The sequence below is a fragment of the Phodopus roborovskii genome, unplaced genomic scaffold, assembly GCF_943737965.1.
Source record: "Phodopus roborovskii unplaced genomic scaffold, PHOROB, whole genome shotgun sequence".
Classification (NCBI taxonomy): Eukaryota; Metazoa; Chordata; class Mammalia; order Rodentia; family Cricetidae; genus Phodopus; species Phodopus roborovskii.
Genome location: NW_026126410.1, coordinates 42201164 through 42223027, shown reverse-complemented (window position 1 = coordinate 42223027; position 21864 = coordinate 42201164). Strand labels below are relative to the sequence as shown.

General features: G+C 42.2%; 1 protein-coding gene across 2 annotated transcripts in view; it reads left to right on the top strand.

The window, feature by feature from the left end:
• Adcy2 (adenylate cyclase 2) overlaps nucleotides 1-21864 on the top strand; it is a 339930-nt gene that overhangs the window by 88247 nt on the left and 229819 nt on the right. For both annotated transcript variants that reach the window (XM_051182639.1, XM_051182638.1), the window contains exon 3: nucleotides 13406-13567. In XM_051182639.1, coding sequence (XP_051038596.1) covers nucleotides 13406-13567 — 162 coding nt within the window. The remainder of the gene's footprint in view (nucleotides 1-13405; nucleotides 13568-21864) is intronic.

The following is a 21864-nucleotide window of genomic DNA, read 5'->3' as shown; positions in this document are numbered from 1 at the left end:
GTACTCGGGGACTCTGCTGTGAGGCTTTGTAGCTAAGACTACCTGTAAGGACTCAGGCATTATGCTGGCTTGCCCCTGCTACCTGGCAGAATGCCCCCGGGCAGTACCCTGGTCAGCCCAGAGTTCCATGAGTATTAGTCTGCAGATGGGTGCAAAGGACCCCTTTAAAGGAAAGATACCCTCCCACTTATTCCTATCTTAACCCTCTCTCTTTCCACTGTTATCTGCTTTTTCCCACTGTCCCCCTGGGGCAGACAGGACTTTTCCTGTCTCCCTCTTCTCTTCTGTCCTCTGTCTTTGTGTCTCTGTATCTTTTTCGCTCTTTTCCTTCCCACTCCCTCCCTTTTTTTAATAAAACTTCTTGCTAAGCTCTGTCTGTCTGGCATGTTTGTCCCCCGCCTCGGTCACCCTCACCCGTCATGAAATCCACCAAGGATCCTCACATATTTTTTCATAATTCCATCCCGTGGCACGATTTATAGCCATAGGACTGCTAGAGATGTATCTAGCAGACTATTAGAAGGTTTTGATCAGTGTACATGGCCCTGGCCCTCGATGGCTTTACCAACACAGTTAAAGAACCCAGTACTTGGCATCCAGAGGAGCAAAGCCAGTTTGCATGAAAAATACACTCCATCCACGTCATGCCATCTCCTGGGATAGTCTCTTTGTGGGTATAGCATTTGTACTTTTGAGTTCCTGCGAGCTACCTAGATAAAACCAGCAGGTAAAGCTTGGTGATTGTTGCAGTTTCCGGCTCTCTGGTGCCTTCTGGGTCAACAGCCCCTTAGCATTGAGCCTCAATTCCCTTTGCTCATCCTTCATCTAGCATGAGTGTCAAGTCAGGCATATAGTAGAAGACTTATTTAATAAAGACACTTGATGCTACTGGTCCACATCTTTCCACACCTCTGTATTCACGACAGTGTCACAGGCACTTTCCTGGCCTTTGCGCTCTGTTCTCAAGAGTTTAGAAATCCTGAAAAGTGTGCAGTGAATTATGTAGTAAAACACTGAGCAGTTAAAGTGCCTCCCGCAACAGATGCACACATAAAAGTTTATAAGTGCTAACAAGAAAGCAATCCCTGGAGTCCTGCTCATTCATTCTGATAATTATTAATATATACAGACTTTTAGATTAGACAGGCTAAGCCTAAATCTTGTCAACTCAGTGACCTGTCATTAATAGTCAGGCTTGGGTCATAGGCAAGAGGTGAGACTCAGGATGCTGATCCCCGCAAAGTGCTTCATCTCTGGTTTCATTCTCTTTAAGCAGTAAACAGGAGAACCCCTGAACTCTCAGAGTTTACATTGATGCCTGCTTACAGAGGAAGGAAGCATGCCGAGGGCCCATGGTGGAGTGGGGAACATTTTCACAGTAGAGGGATCGGCCAATCAGGCATCACACACTCCAGGAGGAGGCTGGCTGGATACCTGCTCAGTGAACCATAAAGAAAGACTAATCTTAAAGACAGAGTGTTATGTAACTGATTCTTTTTTTTTTTTTAAATCAAGGATGGAGATGATGGTGCATAGTGGGAAACATGGGTTTTCGAGAGAGCCGTAGGACTGCATTGTTCTGTGTTTCTTCTTTAGCACTGCCAGGGCCTCCTTACCACACCAGCAAGTACAGCTGCAGTGTGCACTATACTCATGCCGGAAGGAGGAGACCTATTTAGTTTCCATTAGTGTCCTTTTCTCAGTGGGTGCTGTTCCTAACTCCTGGGACCCAGTGGAGTTCCAGGAGTGTGCGTGCACACATGCACACATGGGTGTATGTATGCATGTGTGTGGTGTGTCATGGCCACTTCTTATGTAAATAAACGTGTTTGTTAAATAACAAAGTTATGAGTTTGTCAATAAGTGAACAGAAGGCCCGATATCAAACTTTATAGAATCTAAAGTTGAAGTATTTCTTTATTGAACCGTTTGTAATGTTTGTATTTTCAAAGAATTGTCAGAAATTTGAATGTGAAAGCTTTCTGTTTTGTTTACCTCATACTGCTCTCTGGAACAAATTGCCTATGCAAACAGGGACTAGTGTACACTTATTAATATTAGCTAATAAGGTGCATTATTTGTCCAGAAACAAATGTGTTTTTCTGCTCCTGAAAGTGAGTATAAGTCGGTGTGAACTCTGGAAGTATGTCATTAGTTATGTGCTTTCATGCTACTAATAATCAAACTTCATTTCTTTAAATAACATGGGGCATGTTGTGACAGTAAACTTAAACTGAATGCATAAAATAATGAGTAGCTCGTTGCCATCCCTTGTGATCTGTGGGCTTTGGTCTAAACATGGGGGTTGTTGGTAGTGTGTGGGGTCATAGTCAGATTCTTTGGTATGATGTGCCTGCCCTGAAGGCTACCAGTTTTCCCTACAGGGAGAGCACAGGAGTCAGAGTTCCTCTACATAATACTGATGGGTCCAAGCCCTGTGCTGTGTAGGAAGCCACTGTGTCATTCAAGAAAGCTTCACCCAGGCAGTGCTAAAATAATCTGTTTTACAGCTCAAGGATATGCATGCTGTCTGTGGAGATTTCTTGTTTGACATAGAGGGAAAAGCAAGCCAAGACCTCTAGAGCTTGGTGGGTCTCTGAAGAGAGATCCACTGTGGAATGTACCGTTCTGGCCTATGCTGATTTATGAGATGCTGGATACATCGTTTAAACTGGAATCCCAAAACAATGTTTGTTTTTAGATAAATAATTCACTCATTTTCCCTGCATGATTTTTCTCATCTGAAGCACTGGCCTTTCAGATTAAGTAAATATAGTGTTTCAAAGGAATATAGACATGAATATTCATAAGAACCAAAACAGCCAGTGAATATAAATAAAGGCCTTTTCTTGCATAATATCTTTTATCTCTTTTTACCATTGAGTTTCTTTTTCCTTTTTACTTCTTAGATGGTGTTTTTCAGAGTAATTTCCCAGGGCACAGTTTCTTCCATAAATCCCAGGTATTATGAGACTGAGATCATCTCTTTGTCAAATCATTTCATACAGTGCCGTTTCCCTAAAAATCCTGAGAACAGATAACACTGCTATGTGACACTACCAATTAGCCATGGATTCAGCCCAGCCTGGTGCCAAGGACTCAATACAGTGTTTGTCTAAACAAGTGGAGGAATGTCCAACCACAAAGAAAAATAAAATAAGATTGCCTATCCTGAAAGTATAAAGCTAGTTCATCCACACAAAGTATGCAAACAATTCCTTGGAGTTTTCATGTATGGGCCATGATTTACAATTTAAAAACCTTCAAATATGCAGATGGTACATTGTTATGTGCTAGGCACAGAAACGGCAACACTCCTTTATTGCAGCATCCTCGTGGGTAAGGTGAGATGCAAGAACAAGGGCTTCAGTTGCCATTGTCCAAATGACTGTTTAAGAACAGTGCTCCTGTGCCATTCACTTGATTGACGAGGGTAGACAGTCCTCAAAGCATTCAGTGTCAGTCATTCCTGAGTCTTCATGGTTGGCCTGCATTGCTGCTTTCTTATTGGCTACCAAGGGCTGTCCCTGTTGTTTTTGAACATTAGACTCATAATAATAATTGATAGTTCATATGTGATAATTAAAGACAGGGAAGCCAACACAATGACAACAGAAATGGCTAAACGTAGGGCACAGCATACTGGCTGTGTGGTTACCACATGCCATCCTAGAAGGTAGGGTTCTGCGTATGGAATTCTAGGCCATGATGCCTTGGTGCATCATGATGAGGAGGGATGAGGAGGAAAATGCATCCACTTCTACAAAAAATTAAGATCAGAAAACAGAAAGTTATCTACTAGGTGGAAATTTTAAATCATTAAAATAGTAGATAAAATAAAAATAAACTAAAAATGGAGGCTAGAGAGATGGTTCGGTGATTAAGAGCACTTCTTCCAGAGGACCTCAGTTCAGTTTTTGGTGGTCATATGATGGCTAACAACCTTCTATAACCCTAGTTCTGATATTATGTCTTCCTCTGTCCTCTGTGGGCATTACACACATGTGATGCACAGACATTCATGTAGGCAAAATACCCATACACATACAATGGATGAATAGATAAATATTCTTAGAACAAATACTGTTTTCTCTTAATCATGTAACTAGACAAAGTAATGCATAGGCATTTTCTAATAAACAGTGTTTTCTGAACTCTGGCTTTGCTCTGTGTCCCACCAAGACCCACCCCTTAGTGAAGACTCCAATGCCAAGAGGGCTGGAGAAAGTGCAAATAAAATCCTCCTGGAACCCCAGTTCACTACTATTCCATTACTTCTACTCAGATTCCACTGACCAGAGAAAGGCATGTGACCATGTCCAAAGGCAGTGGATAGGGTTTATCCTCCTATGGTGAAGCCAGGGTTGGAGAAGAAGACAGACTGTGGTCAGGAAGTACATTCTGCTTCACCTTCTGTTAGGAAAGTAAGGAAAATTCTAGGAAAGTGGCCTTTTGTTCATACAGTTTCATGTCCAAAAGACCAACATCCAAAGCATGTCTTTAAAGATCTGCATTGATATCGCAGAAAGCAACCTTGTGATTTGGAAAGGATGTATACTGTTCAGATGAAGGGCAGAGTTTAAAGACTTTAACGGTGGCCTAATTTCAGACAAAAGCCTTCAGATTTCTGCTGCACAAAGCAGCTTCCACAGACTTAACATTCATGGTGTTTGTAGCCAGGAGTGAGGAGACATGGGGGACCTGGAAGACAGCTCAGTCACTAATGAATTTGCTGTGTGAACATGAGGACCTCATCATGAGCATAAACTAACACCCTGGTGTGACAGCACACCCCTATAATCTCACCATCCACCAGGGATCCTGAGGCAGGAGGATCCCTGAGGCTTGCTGGCCAGCTCACCCAGCCAAATTAATATGCTCCAGGCTCAGTAAAAGACCTAACTCAAAACACAACGTGGAGATGGATGGAGAGATGCCAGGCATGGGTGTCTGGTCTCCACATGCATTTACATACATGTGAATATGTACCAACACATGTGCATCCATAAACATATACACACACTTTCACACACAAACAAGCAAACAAAAGTAAAAGGAATAAAGTGACAGAAGGAGTTATGGAAAGTAAATGGATTGATTTAGAAGCTGGCATTCACTGAGGTAGTTCATGGGTCTTAAGGACATTGGGATAAGGAGAATTCATCTCTTCTAAGAATGAGCAGTGAAGAGTGGTCAGCCTTGAAACACATGCATACCACTACCAAAAAGGGACTCAGTAATGTAGTAGTGTGTGTGTGTGTGTGTGTGTGTGTGTGTGTATGGTATAGATCAATAGTGATTGTCAGCTGTAGAGTGGAGGGATGAGGGGAGCCTGAAGGGAGAAAGTGATGTAATTCAATTTTAAGTAAAAACATTTTAAAAGGAAATTTAAAAAGTCTAAGCTATATGTATGTATGTATGTATGTATGTATGTATGTATGTATACACACACGTGTAGTATGGTAATATACGGTAATAAACACATGTATACATTTCACACAGACACATATATGGTAATTCCAAATTGGGGAAATCACTACAGGACAAATTATCATCTTCATTATGTAAATTTTGAGGTCTAGCCTTCCCTTCCACCCTCCCCAAAGAAAAGATGTGGTGGCAGAAGCTAAGGACTAAACTATTTGCAGTGTAGGGGCTTATTTGGAAACTGTATAAATTAAGACCCTTACTGGATCAAAAGAAGATTGGGAATATTGCATGGTGCTATATGTCCATGGGACTCCTTTCAGCTCCTGGTTTCAGGGGGTTCCAGCTGTGGTCACTGGTATTCCTTGGCCTGTAGTGGTGGAGCCGACATTTTGGGGGGCTGGGAGATGGAGCAAGTACATACCCTATAGTTGCAGAGAAGCAAAGAGATGGGAGGATCCTGGGGCCCCAAAATTCTTTTCAATGGTCCAGTCTGGTAGTGCAATCTCCCTCAACTCAGCCCCAACTGCTTAAGTCCCAACACCTTCCAGTGGTGACACGGGTTTTGGATCAAGTCTTTAAATCCATGGGTATTTCGAGGGATGTTCACACAGCAGACTCTGTCACTTTCATGGACACTGAAATGTCTTCTGGGGTTTAAAGTTAATATAAAGACAGCAGAGAAAAGTGTGAGTGTGGGGCTTGGAGTGCAGCTCAGTGGTTGAACACTTGTCTAGCCCAGGATTTGAATCCTGAACTGAAAATAGCTTAGTAGAAATTATGAATGGTGGACAGGAAGATGGAGACAACACACTTAGGTAGATATCCAAACCCAAGCAAGGCTGCTGCTCCTAGTTTTCTATTTTATTAAGCTTTTTAAAAAAATTATCATCTACCTCCTACCTGCTTCAAATTAAAAAGGTGCAGTGAAGTTACATTGTTTTACATTTGATCCCATCATCAGTCTCTCTTAATACTGCATACCATTTTAAAGAGAATAATGAAGGCCACCCTGTGATTCATGATTTCATCATTACCATTTCAAAGCCAGGGATATCTGTCAAGGAGGATAATGTGTTCATTTGATTCATAATATCACATTTAAAGTAACGTTTTTCACATCCTAGAGGCTTGATGTTCAGAAGAGTTTTGGTTGGAGGTATGGAAGAAATAGAACCTCTTATATTAAATGGTTACCAATATGTACTGGGGTTTTGTTCTGTTTTGCTGTTATAAAGGAGGATCTGGATACATTAATGTAACTGTAGCTAAATTTGGAATTACTGAAATAATAAAATAGAACCACCTATAATTCATTTTTCCCATGCTTGTGTACATACAAAGAAGCAGAAGCCAGGGTCTGAAGAGCGCCTCCCTTTTCAGGCTGATGAATAAGATGGTTCATCTTGAACTTCCATCAGTGATGGAGTAGGTAAATAAAAATATGCCAGTTTAAAAAAGAAAAGAGCTGGCCGTGGTGACTCATGACTGTAATTCTAGCACTCGGGAAGCTGAGGAAGAAGGATTGTCTGGTGTTCAAAGCTATCCTGAGTTATGTAGTGAGTTATAATCCAGCCTGAGCTACACAAGGAGAGTCTGTCTTAAGAGGAGAATGTGATACATTGGAGTAACAGCTTAGAAAAGAAGAAAGCCATGTCCTTTAGGACAAGGAATATGAGTGCTAGAAATGTTATGTGAAGAGAAATTAGTCAGGCATAGGAAAAAAAAAAGTACAGCCTGCTCTCACATGCACGATCTAAAAAGCTAAACTCCCACAAGAAGAGTTAACAGTGCAAAAGGCCTGCGGTGTGAGAAGGTGGCAGGCACTTCGTAGCTGCTGTGGAACAATCCTTTAGTACACTGTGAAGATATGTTGCTCTCGTTGGTTTAATGAAGAGCTGATTGGCCGATAGGCAGGGAGAAGTTAGGTGAGAGAGCCAGACTGAGAGAATGCTGGGAAGAAGGGTGGAGTTGTCAACCAAAGTCAGAAGGAATAAGATGTGTAGAAAATGAGGTTTCAAGCCATGAGCCATGTACCCACACCCAACAGGAAAGGTACTCTGGAATGATGCCACCAGGATTGGAGTGGCGTGTCTTCTAGCAAGTGGATGCCTGGGTTGCCTGGTGCTGTGAGAACTAGAAGAGCTCAGTCGCCTCTCCCTTAGCCCCTCTGGAAAATTCCAGCCCTGACAGCACCTGCATCTGAAAATTCTCATTTTTCAACAGTGAGAGCGGTTTTTGTCGACATAGTGAGTCACCGAACACGTGGTAATTTGTTATGACAGATACCAGAAGCTGATACACTTGGCATGTGACTGTAAGTAAGTGGTTCAGCCGATGAGACTTCCAGTCTCCCAAGTCTAGATCTCTCCAGACTGGCAAGAATACTTAATTCACAGAAGGGAGAGTTAACCCCTTCTGTACAGATAGACACAGTGGTACCCCTAACCCATCATTTCATTGCACAGTTCTGATCTTAATATTCCAAACCTTCAGGTCAGGGTTTCCTAAACACTAGGAGACTTTACACCATGAGGTGGAGCCATGCTTCATGCTAACCTGAGGAAACCTGAAGAATGGCTTTCTCAATGATAAAGGCTACTGATGGCTAGTTTTGATCATCCTGAACTCTTCCAGCAGTTTTGATCATCCTGAACTCTTCCAGAGTGGCTTCTCTTCTTTAAGTTTGTGTTGCTAGAAGCACAAAGCACTGGGCAGAATGGGCGTGTCTCTCCTTAGCTAGTGTGCCATGCAAGAAAAACCAGACTAGTGGACTTGGAAATGACCAGCATCTTCGGTCCTGACCTCTAGAAATCCAAAAGGATATGGGCAGTTCAAGGAATCTCAGCCACCAAAGTTACTGCTCAAAGCCTGGGCCATCCCTTCCCTTTTGTTTTTTAAATGAAGAGTCCCTTCTTGACTTCAGGCCTGGGAAGTCTTTCTGTGTAGGGTTGAGGAGCTGCAGGGATAGAATGGGAGAGAAGATGTTTGTGCTAGGTACTGTAGCCTGCATTCCCTGTGTGCAGGGACTACTCCTACATTGATATCTGATGCTGCCTGCCATGAGCATCTGGCTATTATCTGTCCAATAGAGAGTTGAGTTTGTGTGTGTGTGTGTGTGTGTGTGTGTGTGTGTGTGTGTGTGTGTGTGTGTAATTGATCCATTAAATAGAAAAATGTGAATTCAGAAAATCAACATGTTCACAATTGATGGCAAGGCCAATTAGGCCAAAGCAAAATGTTTTAGAGATGCATTTGTGAGTCAATGCTGCTGGGGCAGATGAGCTTGTGTCATACTGGCATGTGTAATTGTGAGGACAATTTCTGTAGCAACTACCATGTCAGGGGTAGCCCTTGGCACTGCTGTCGTGGCTCTGAGTAAATCAAGCCCTTGCTTTTAAAGGGTCATTATTCTTCACTGTGTGGGACAGCATTAATAGATAAATAAGAACAGTAAGCATGCTAAGTAAAGTTGGTGAAGAGGACTAGGACTGTGGAAGGCAAGTATTTGTCATGTCATGTAGAGTATTTAGCGTAGACCAAAAGAGGTCATCATCCAAGGAAGAAAAGCCTTAGGTCTTTACACTCAGAAGTACAACCTTGCAGGATTATCTGGATAAGAGAAAATAGAATGTTGAAGCAAGATGGATCAGGAAACATATACTAAAGTCAGCTCATGGATGCTTGTTTTGCCAGGAAAGATCCGCACTACGGGAAAGTGTACTATAAATGGCAATGCAGTTATTAATATAGAATACTTTGAACTAGTAAAAGTAATAGTTCACATCTATAGACTTGTGCCACGAGGAATATTTAAGTTTTAAAAAGTAAACTGATCAGTAATGTATATAGAAAAAATATACCTTTATAAACACAACATTAACAAGACAGAATGGGGGATATATGGCCTTGGTAAAGGTGGAAACTAGCTGAGCCATGCTGACTTGGGAGCTAAACACTGCAAATGTACATCAATTACTTATATAACTATGGGGCACCTGAAATCTTCTATCCTTACTTCCTGATATATGTCTCTTTCCATGACTGTCAGGGAGAAAAGGGGACATGACAAATTTTTGCCTACCCAGAGAAGCCACACTAGTTAAGTTTATGCTTCAAAGATAGTTGTGGAACCCCAGCCAACTGAGAAGAAATGATGATAGGAAGTTGAACCGGATGCCCACAAAATGGAATTGAGTGGATACAAACAAAAAAAGATTCCCTCTGCTGTCCTTGTTCAGATGGCAGAAGACGGGCAGTGGGTTATACAAACTACATTCATGCCAGCAGAAAGGCCCTGAGATGGTGTCATGGATGTAAGGGCAGAACAATAGACAGATACCAGGAATGTAGTATAGGAAAAGTTCAAAGCCAGAAGACAGCATGGCTAAGGATAAGCTTTGATAGTGTAGCCTGAGTGATTGGACACTGGGCCATCACCAGATGTCATGAGTTGGCTGCAAGAAGAACGGGTCAGTGAGAACAGAGAAATGCTCTGATGTCTAGAAATTTAGTTGTGGAGCTCAAGGGTCAAGTAGATGTGTAGGAAAATGTGTATGTTTTGCTGAGGTTAAGTGAAGATGCATACCCATGACCATATTATTGACCTGAGAATGCAGATTCCATGTTTCTGGTAACAGTCCTTACAACAATGGTCTTGCTTTTATTTCTAGTCTCTTGTCACACCAAGAGAAGAGTAAAGCTCAGAGGAATCTTATGTCCCCATGGTAACATGGAAACCCTAAAGATTGCAAGAGAAGTTTCTGGAGCATTTTACCCACATGTTTTTAAGATGTGCCAGATCCATTTAAGTTTTACATATGGTGCTCTTTGAAGTTGAGTTAGAAAATAGACCTAACAATATGAGAACCTTTTGAGATTAATAACATGTCAAGACAATTCCTCCAAAAGACTTGAACTTGACGTTCATTGGCCAAGTCGTACTGGTAGATGCTGCATAGGCCTCTCTGCCTGAGCTCTTGAAGTATCAACACTGGAACCTTGAACTTGATTTGGTGCAGTTGTTTACCTTAACTTTGGAAAAATCAAGTGTGCTAGGTTAGCCCTTAGTAAGAGCCGGCTAAGGTTATCAGTGAACTTGAAAGGTGGCTATTGGTTCCCTGACACTTTCTGCATGTTCTGTCATCAGGAAGCTATCGTTGCCCACTGCGTGAAATGCTCCCAAAAGCAGTACTGTGTCTCTGCCACACCCTGTATCTTCATATGTAAATTACCTAAGATCAAGTTTCTGCCTTGGTTTCACGTTCACTGTATGGAATAGGAAAACCAGGATGCGTGTTATGCTGACTGCTAATGCCTTGCTGAAAACCATCTCCATAGTCTTTTATTTTGAAGAGGCAAAAGAAAAAAAAATATTTGCTAGAAAAAGTATTGCTATGTTAATCTGCTCACCCACATTTTTTACCCTGACAGCCCATATAAATATAGTTTGAAGGGGAGGAAGCGGGGGCTTGAAGCAGATGGCCCACACTAAACTCAGGCTTCCTGAGGACTTCTGGTCACTTTGCCCACCCACAGTGGCTTTCTCCTTGGCTGTCATTCCGCGGCGAAAAAACTTGCAGCAAATAGAGAAGATGATTTAGAGGCCATTTCATTGTCTCCTCAGAGTGGGACTGGGTGGGGAGGGTGGCCCCTCTCTGAGCCGTGAAGACAGCTGGCATGCATGCCAGACTCCTCATCCACCCGGTTGTAGTGGCTCAGAACTATGATTGAGCCACCTCTCCTCCCTCTACAGGAGCTTCTGTCCCTTCAGAGGAGTGTCTGCATGCTTGTGGACTGAACTGGTGTCCTGCTTAGAATGCCCTGGAGAAAATGAAAGCCTGTGTTTTAGGAATCCATGTTTATTTTTAGGCTGCGAACCTCGCTTCTTGTATGTGTTCTTTCAACTGTGACAGTAAAACAAAGACAGTAGGTAAGAGGCCATCCTGGAGCCAGGGCACAGAGCTACATAAGTCTTTCAGTTATAAATGCGGTGCACAGTGGGCAGGAGAAGGCAGAGCCTGGCGCCCTCTGAGCTGCACCGTCTCTGAGTCTGCAGGGAGCAGAACCTGGTGATCATTTCACACTTAGGAACTCACAGACAACTTGCACCACAACAGCTGTGGTGATCTGTCTGTGTCCATCCAGCTGACCGGGCCTCTGTGTCCTCCTCAGATGTCATGGGATACTGCGGTCACATGCCTGTCTCTCCCCTCTGGTCTGAGACCTCAGGCTCTCTTGCTATAGTTACCACCTGCTTACTCTCTCTGATGTCCTTCCATCTCTGGCTCTTTTGCAATGAAAATGCTCTTGTTTCATTTCCCAGTAAGCATTTTGATTTCCATTCTAAAAGTTTCTCTAAGTGGTTTCATATCGATTGTTTTTTATAAAGGTCAAATTCATAAAATATAAGTTAGCTATTTTAAAAGAAGAATGTGGTGGCATTCAGTACACCCCCAGTATTGGGCAATAAACATCTCTGTCCAAGGCAAAAGCCTTTTTCTTCACCCCGAGGAAGTCTGTATTTGTTAGGCCATCACTACACTTCTTACATTCCACAGGCCAGCCCACAGAGCTTGCCAATCAGATTATCAACAGCTGCTTCCTACCTCTATGGATTTACTTACTTTGCATGGTTTATATAAATGGAATCATGCAGTACAGAGCCTTTGGGGTTCACCCACACTACATTACGTGGCAAGACTTTAATCTATGTTATTCCCAAATCACATTCTGGTGCATGGGTGAGACAGGTGCCATCCATCCATTGCTGGACATTTGTGTCCCCATACATATTTTGATTGATATGCAAATTCTGATATAAGTGTGTGTGAGATATGTTTCTCTGAGTGATTGTTCTCAGCATACCAAGGAGTGAATCTGTGGGATTGGATGGTCGTTCTACATTTAACCTCCTTGACAGGAAGTGCCAAACTGTCCCTCAGCAGCTGAACCATCTGCATCCGTGCACCGTGTTCTATCTGTGCTAACTATAAAGCAACGATGCCAAGCCCCAGGGATATGAGGCTAGCTTTATTCTTTCACACTAAGTGTGAAACTAAACTCAATCTCATGGATGCAGTAGCTTGTTTATTAAAATTTGAGGTCCCACACAAGAAATTGAAGGTGTGTGTGTGAAGAGTTCACTAGACCCAAGATAAATGATAAATGGGTGTGTTTTATTGGGGATAAAGAACGCCACAGCCATTTCTCTGCCCTTCCTGTCCTATCAGTGACCTGAGAAAGAGGCCACACCTTATGCTTCTCTTTAGTTCCTTTTGCCTGAAGCCACGCCCAAAGGGGTGTGGCCACTAACACAAACACTCTGGCAAGAATAGGATGCTGCTACAATTCCCCTTTTAGTCTAAAGAAGGTTTTAAGCCTGAGGCAACAACTATATACAATGATAACAAATGTCAAGTATATTCCAGGAAAAGGAAAGGTTAAAAACATACACAAATTAAACAACGAGCAAGAGCAACATTGAGCAAAAGACACATACTACAAGAAACCTTTTTTTTTTTTTTTTCACATCACAGTGGCTAGTTAGTTTTCTCTCTTCTTCCTCTATGTATAAGCTTTTCCGTGTGTGTGCTATGGCAAACGTGAAGGACAAAGAACAACCTCGAGCCTTGGTTCTCCCCTTCCACCGTCACACAGAGTCTCTCCTTTATCTGCATGCTCCACGCCAGGCTCGTTGGACTGCAAGCTTCGAAGGATCTTCCTTCCTGTCTTCCTGTCTTCCTGTCTCACTGTAGGACAGTGTGACTACCACATCCAGGTTTACATGTTTCCAGGGATTTGATCTCGGGTACTCACACTTGCACAGCAAGTGCCTTACCCACCAGGCTAGACTTAGTTCTTCGTTATAACTCAGCTCTACCCTGTTTTATGATGATGTAACCATGAGCATGTGCCTCCCGTAATGCTAAGGGAACCGGGATTTTCTGACACCCCTATATTTTCCTTCTTTCTGTAGGTGTCGTTTTTCCTCTTTATCATCTTTGTGGTGTACACCATGCTTCCCTTCAACATGCGAGATGCCATCATCGCCAGTGTCCTCACCTCCTCATCCCACACCATAGTGCTGAGTGTCTACCTGTCTGCGACCCCAGGGGCCAAGGAGCATCTGTCCTGGCAGGTGAGTGCCCTTGCCAGTGGGAAACACTGGCCTTTCACAGCCCTTTGAAGCGTCAGCGGGAAATGCCGGGTGTCCTCGATAACTATTTTACAGCACCTGTTCCTTTTCTGCACCTTGGCATGGTCTGTAAGGACCGCTCAGCCCTGTCCTCCACTAGTTGGGTTGATAGTCACTTAGCCATTAGTAGCAATATGTAATATTCAGAAAATAACTGGGGATGGAAACACCATTTTGCTGAGTGGTGATATGACTTTGGAGGCAAAGGTATACATTAAAATCTTACTATATGTTACAATTTTAGGACTCTTAACTTTTAGGGTGAAACATCATGTAATTAGAAGCTTAGAAGCATAAGTCTCCCCAACCTGTCTCTTTGGAGTGTGTGTGTGTGTGTGTGTGTGTGTGTGTGTGTGTGTGTGTGTGTGTGTGTATGTATATATATATCCCACTTCAATTTCTTGGTCTTCTGGAAGATCCATGAGCATTAGAAGCAGTTCTTTAAAATTGCTGTGGTAGCAAATTTGTGCATTGCTAATAAGTGGCATTTCAAGAAGCCATTCTATTTAATTAGTTAAAAGCATTTTTAAAAGCTATTTGATTTCCTATTATGCGTATTCATCAACATGAAGGTCAGTGATTTGGAGTTACTCCTTACAGTGTCTCTTTTTTTTTTCCTGAAAAATGTATGTTTTATTTTTCTGTTTGTTGGTAGTCGAAACACATATGTCCACAGCATAAAATACACTAATGGGCACAAGTTTCAGTGATGATGAGCACTGCACCAGTAGAAGGGGGGAGGTTAATTTTGGTTGTGAGGGAATTGAACCAGAGCCATGGAATGGTAGGTAAATCCTCTATTTCTGAGCTTCATCCTGACTATATGGGGAAGGGAGGAAGGGGAAGGGTGCTGTAGATATGGCTAACCCGACCTCTGTAGAGTGAAAGAGACTAGGTGTCCATGTGATGGAAGCAGACGGCTCACTTCCTGGAAGCCAGGAAATAGAGATAGCGAAAAGGGGCCTGAGAACAAAGCACATCTTCAAAGGCATGGCCTCACGTCCTCTGTAATACAGTGACACACTTCCTCTGAGAAGCCACACCTCCTGACAGCCCTTTCACCCGTGAACCCATCCATGGTTTAATAAGTTAAGTTAGCGCTCTCTTTATCCATCCATTCATTCACCTGTTCTCTGCTTTACCTGTTAACCTGTGCTCTGCTGTTGAAGGCATTAGCCTTCAACACAAGAGCATTTGAGGTCATTATGAAAGTCAAGGCATAATAGCTCTCTCTGTCTACGCTGAAAGCAGAGGCAATAGTCTATAACTACACTGTGTCCTGGACCTCACTTCCTGAGACACAGACAGAGACCAGCCAGCACTTACTCAACTGAATGACTGAAGGATCATTGTGGAGTGTGTAATTGGCAAATAAAGACCACATGGATTCAAGCTGCACAGCACAATGAACTGAATGCAGACACACTGTGTAGTGATTATTAAGCAGACCAGCTTACATATCCACCACTATGCATGTTGTATGTTGCATGTAAAACTTGTTGCTCTTATTATTTGTGCTCTTGACTTCCATCTTCCCCCTTTCCCCAAACCCCCAATTTCATGCAACTCCCATGCCATTCAAGGGAAAGATAATCCCACTGTGGCCTGAAAAGGTCCCAGAAACTTCCACGTGCAGGTACTACTCACAGTTTGCTCCCCAGTTCTGCATTGCATGCTGCCCTCTATACCCCATGGGTGATTTCCCCTTTCTCCTGTCAACGGTAGTACCTGGCACCTGCAGCTCCAATTCCTGGGTGGGTAGCTGTGTGCAGTAGCAAGTACAGAATCCACTAGCCCATTTACATTCTGGACACAACTGTGGAAAAGCTGCCCTCCTCCAGCAACAGGTTCCTTAGATGTTTCATGGCTTGTGGCAGCTGTGTGGTAGTGGTCTCCCACTGGATACATGCTGGCACATTATACTTAGCTCCCAGCTTCATTCATGAAGAAATGAAGTAGTATATCTTGGGACAGAAGGATTTAATAGCTGCCATAATAATCAAACAATTATAAAAATAGGAAAAGTCAATGCTTTGCAAAGAAGCAGGTGTGTTTTAAACCATTGTATATGGAATTGAATTGGTTTTTGATGCATTGATATCTGTGTTAGTGAGAGAAATTAGAAAAAGATTAGTCTGCTTTTTAAAAATCCCTTTCCCAAAAAAACTAATAGGAAAATATGATGGCTGTCAGCCAGAGGTGAGGTAATTATGGAATTGTGTAAATGATTTTTAGCATTGCTTAGTGCTCTGGTGTTTCATATAAAGATATGATTGGAAAAAGAAGACCACATGATCCATTTCTAATTTCTTCATTAACTCTATGATTCCAAAAGCCAAAAAAGGTAGAATACAGTGATGGGTTTTAGAAGCATGCAGTGTGTTAATGTTATTTTTTAAAAAGGGTTCATATGTAAACAAGGTATGCAACAATGAGTTTTATTACTGCTGGAAATAAAACCTAAAAAATACCACTGAATGGGGTAAAGAAAAACACTTTTTAAATTCTTTTGATTCACAATACCTATAATAAGTTAGAGTCCTGTATGTCTGCTGGTTAGATCACTATGGTGTAGTATTCAGAACAATACTGTGTACCATGTAGGACACTGATCAAGTGTAAAGAAAGGCTATATGTCAAGGATATCACTGCCTTGCATCTAAGCTATCAGCCAAGGAGAACATCTGCTTAGCCTGCATTCATACTAAGATTTTTTTTTATTATGGTGCATCTAGGGCCTGGGAAATCTACTGAGATCATGTCTTACTTGTCTGTCCCGTGAAACCCTGACTAAGAGCAAACCACTCCTTTTTGATGCTTCCTGTCAGAGTCAAATGTTCTTAGGAAACTCATTTAGCCACCATTTGCCTCAAGGCACTTGCCTGAGATCATTCCTCATGATGGAGGAAATTTAGTTAATGAATGATATTTATAGAAACTCCTGTCTAACACATGAGAAACTTAAAGTATAACCCCTTTGTGCATGTTATAACCTTTATTTTGATAATTACAGACTTATCAGTAAGTCACCAGTTCAATACCGAGAATTATTTCTCATTAAACTACTTAAAGGCGAGTTACTGATCCATTGACCGGAATGATCTCCCGCCATCCCAGATGTCCCGCAGTTCCAGCCCCTTGTATAACCATAAAAATGCACCCATCGGTGTCAGAAAGTCCGTGTCACTTTATTATTCCACAGTGATGTTATCAAGTCTCTGTGTTTCAGTCTGAAGCCTTCCTTGCTCTGTCCTTGGTGCTCTTGGTGGACACACTCTCAAAGACTACAAGTCCGCTGACGGTGAAATGTATTTTAACTTGAATTTGATTTCTCCTGGTGAACTGATTCAGGTACCCATCTTTGTTAAGAATCAAGATCACAGGCCCTGGAAATTCTACAAAGGGTACTGAGCTCTATTTAGTGTAAGTCCACTGAGCCTGGCCACTGTGAAATTACTGCATGCATGTTTGTTGATGATACTTGTTTTGTAGGAAGGAACTTTAAGGTTAGGCATACATTCTATCTGTGAGTTTTTTACTTCTTTTACTATTTACATGGTGCCGTATTTCCCATTTTATTTGATATGTGTTAGACCATGTCTATCACCGGAGTATCTATCTCCAGAGGCTCCCAACAGGCTGGCTTTAGCCTTTTTTTGGCACATCATTGTTTCCTTGGAACTTTTCTGGCTTGTAGAATAAAAGTTTTAGGCTCTTCTTGTTTTGCCCTGGATGCCCCTAAAACTGAGGTTTTCTACTTCCACATGCATTTACTTATTCATTAACTCATTTACCGAGACAGGGTTTAAGGTAATCCAGGTTGACCTTGAACTCTGTGTAGCTGAGAATGACCGTGAATTTCTGATCACTCAGCCTCCACTTCCTAAATGTTGAGATTACAGGTGTGCAACACCCGAAACAGGGTTTGATTGCATGCTCAGTCAGCACCCTACCAGCTGAGCTACAGCCTCTGTCTTCTGCTTCTTTGTAGTGGAGGAGGTTCAAAGGTAACATCTGGACATTGTGTATTTTTTGTTTTTGTTTGTTTTTTGCTATTGGGATGTCATCATATCAGCATGAGGCCTATATATTGACAGCTGAATTGGTTGTTATACATGCTTGTATTCCATGATTTTCCATTGCTGTAATAAAATACCCTGGCAAAATCAACTTAGAGGAGAATAGCGTTTCTTTGGCTTACAGTCCCTAAGAAGATATGGTCCATTGTGGTGGGAAAGACACAGTAGTGGGAGCATGAGACCAGCTTGGCAGTCAGGAAGCTGCTGATAATATTCTGTCTGCAGACATGTGTGTTCTTTGATCAATTTCTATGATTCTTAGTCTCCTTGTAAAACCAGGCTCCCACATCAGATATCATGGGTGTCTTCCCACCATTCCCAGCTTCTTCTTTGCAATCCTGTCTGCTCTCCAGGATCTGAGACCCAGCCATGTGAGGCTGCCACTATGACTGTGTTATCTAAGAGAGACAAAAAAAAAAAAAAAAAAAACCAAAACAAAACAACAACAACAACAAAAAAAAAAAAAAAAACACCACACCACTGGGCAGAAGAGATGGGACAAAGAATGAACACATTTGGAATGCATCATTGTTTGTGGAAAGGAAGAGTACAGGAAATGCAATCAGGGAAGGCAAGATAAGACACTCATACCCCTCCACCATTGTGCTGGCTGCAGCCATTGGAGGAGATAGGAAGACTAGAGCCTTGCCTCACAGCCAAGGGCAGTGGTCCAGGCTCAGTAGACTTGGTGAAGCCTGAAGCTTGTGCTGCCAAACTCTTACATCTTGAATATGTATTTTTTAAAGCTCCTTTCCATTTCCCTCGCTTTTAAACATCCTCATCATTGTTTTCATGATTCCTAAACAACTTCAAGAAATATTCGGGCATGCCTTTCTACGTACCATGGCTGCATTTTGTGTTTGAACTTACTCACTCTTCTTGCATCTTTATGTCCTTGGTATTCACAGCATGTTCTGAATTTTCAATTCCTATATCTTTTCTTTACCCCTGGGAGAGGGGAAGTTGAATAAAGATTTATTTAAGTAAGTCAGTTATATGAGAATCCATATGTATGAAAGAAGATGGGCTAAGGACTGCTTATTGGTTTTCTAACGGGATTACTCAGATGTCAGGGAAATCAGTACAGGATTCTCTGACACTGTGACAGCTTTAATATATTTAAGTTGTTAGACACGTGGAGATTTTCATTGCACCTAATGCAGACAATTGTCTATGGTGAGTTTGTAATCAATGGCAGTGTAAATTTGTTATGTAACTGAGATAGAGTGTAATTCAGGAAGTGTATATTGGAGTCTGGAATGAAATTGCATTTGGGGTCTAATCTGAGAAGCTCAAAGGAAAAACAGCAGGTTACCAGCTGCCCGGTTTCTGGTGTGGAGGGGACTAATTGCTTGGAATTTGGATCTCTGTCCTCCTGTTTGTTTTCAGAGAAGTGCTGGATATTATTATTTTTCGAAAAGGAAAACAGTTCATTCTTTATATCACAAAGCTATGGATTGAGTATATTTCACATTTTGTTTTAGTAAAGTGTTGCTTGCATTTGAGTTTGGAAGGAAAGGGGATTGGTGTGGGGAAGAAAGGAAAGTAGGTGTGTCACGTGAACAAACTTGAGAGTAAATGTGAAAAGCATCCCATGTTCATCTTTCCCTCCCTACCCTTCCCCACTCAACAACCCTCACATCACCGGATTTAACTGCAGAGAATTTTCACCTTGGCCTACAGTGGGGAGAGAACAAGTGAGCGACATTAACTATGACTTCAGGACATAAAATCACACTAAAAATATTCCAGCCATTACTAGACTGAAAACACAAAAGTTTGAGACTGGATTTCAGGTCTGTGTTTAGCAGCCTGTCTGTCTTAGAGTGAGCTCTAGATTTGTTCTGTGGCCTTTATGAATTGTGTGTGTGTGTGTGTGTGTGTGTGTGTGTGTGTGTGTGTGTGTTAGAGAGAGAGAGAGAGAGAGAGAGAGAGAGAGAGAGAGAGAGATGGGAGGTATTGAACAGAGAGGTGAAGGCCATGAATCTACCAGAGCACAGATCTGTTCTGAAAGATTTGGTAAAGGAGGCATGAAAAGAGGGATTTGCTGAAATTAAGAGGGATTGTCATCTGTGAACTGTGCCTGCCCTTTTATTGATTTTATCACCTGAACGTTTTGACCTCCATTCTTCAAAGGGAGTCATTCTCTGCACGCACATTACACCGTGACAGATTTATCAGACTTGGCTCCACTTTGCTGACATTTCATTTGAGAAGTGTGGAGTGTCCTTCCTCCTATCTTCACTAATTCAGCTGTCTTTGCTTTGATACTTACAAATATCCACAGCTCTGGTCATTAAAAATGTTTGCTTTTAAGGGAGGAAAGTAGTTTGTGATGGATACCGACCCACGACATTCATTAAAACATTGGTAATTAGTCTTTGAAATGCACAGACAGTAATGAGAAATAAGCACTCCCAGCGAGGGGCCACACACACACACCCTTCCCCTGTGCACCTGCTCACAGAATAAGCTGTGTTAGCTATAAATTGTCCTTGGCAAGACAGCTGCCCTTATCCTGAGGGGTCCTTTTTAAAAGGAGAAGCGTGTTGAGATGAACAAGTGGAGGGAAGGGGTACAACATGACACTGGGGCAAAGTTCAAGGAAAGACAGAGCTGTGGTTATGCCTAATGATCTAGAGAATTGGAACGGTTATCTTGACATGATGTTGGCCTCTGTCCCTGACTGATCTTAGTGTAGGGATGCATTCACCCTGTTTTGTTCAGTACAAGACAGGGAGGACAACCCAGAGCATTCAGTCCAAGGGCTCAGAAATGATGAAATGAGGAAATAAATGGAAAGGACTTAACTAGGACCAGCAGTTAGCACTCAAAGCATTACGTATTGGTAACAACTGCTTAGTGGTAGATGCACGACATTCCCAACACATTTTCAGAATGCAGCAACATCATGAGGCTGGTGACAGAGGGGGAAACATGCTTCCTGTTTGCTCAGAGGTCAGCAGAGTATAAGAACACCGACCCTCCACTTCACATCCCCTAAGAAAAGAGAGACCTTGGTAGCTTCATGTACTACCTGAGAAGGATGAGCCCCTATTTGCACCCAAACATTATCACTAGAGATGACCAACCAATGGATATGGCTGCTGGCCTTGGTGCTGAGCGTGTTGGCTGCTCTGTTGGCTGCACTGTTGTGATAACAGTACATAAAAGGTGGAGTTCTGTTTTGGCTTATGATGCAGGTTATCATGAGAGCGGGGAGGCAGGGTGAATTTCCTGAATGAGGAGAGTGTGACACCAGGAGGCAAAGAGCACACCACCATGAAAGGCCTGGCCATGGACGCCTAGTTTGGACATTACCTCCTAAAGTAGTACACTGCCTGGGTAACAGGTATTGAACACCCAAGCCTGTGAAGGCAATTCAGATTCAAATTAAATACTATATATAAACAGCCTGTTATCAAGGTGGACTGATAGCTAGCCCTCAATAATCAGTAGACAGCTGTAGAAATGTATTTTTACTTGGTTTTTATGATTTCAGAGACTTTAAGAGAAACAGAACATAAAAATATTTGAGGACAAAGTCATAATCAAAGTCCAAGTCACCTACAAAGTTGAACAGGGCAGTTTTTGAGTCACACATGCATGAGACTCTAGAATTGAAGTCTAGTTTTGATTACTCAGGTTATGGCATGCACTTCTCAGATCCAAGATGACAAGCTTCATGCTGGTGAGATTCTCAAGCCCACACCCAATGATAAGAAGCCAGTCTTCTAATCCTGAGGGTCTGAAGTCCTCTAGGTTCAGATGGCTTTGGAAGCCCCTGAGACATAGCTTCACAATTTAGCAACAAAGTGTTGGTAGGGTTGGTGGCCTCTAGGGACAAAGATTGAAAATTCGTTTATACTAGTGTCCTTGCTTCTGTTGGACCCATGAATCTTGTTCATTGGAATCAGACACCATGACTCTATGCCTTTTCATGTGCTGTATCTTCTAATCTTTATCTCTGTATCTTCATTTCTTCTACCTCTCATGGGTACAGCAGTTCTAGTAATTATGATTTAATCTGTAAAAGTCTTATTCCTAAGAAAATGTATACTGAAAATCTTTATTGGGCATAAAATCGGGAACCTACTGTTGACTTCACCTTGGGTGTCTATACCCACAGTTATCCACAAGCCCACTCCTCTCCCTCATTTT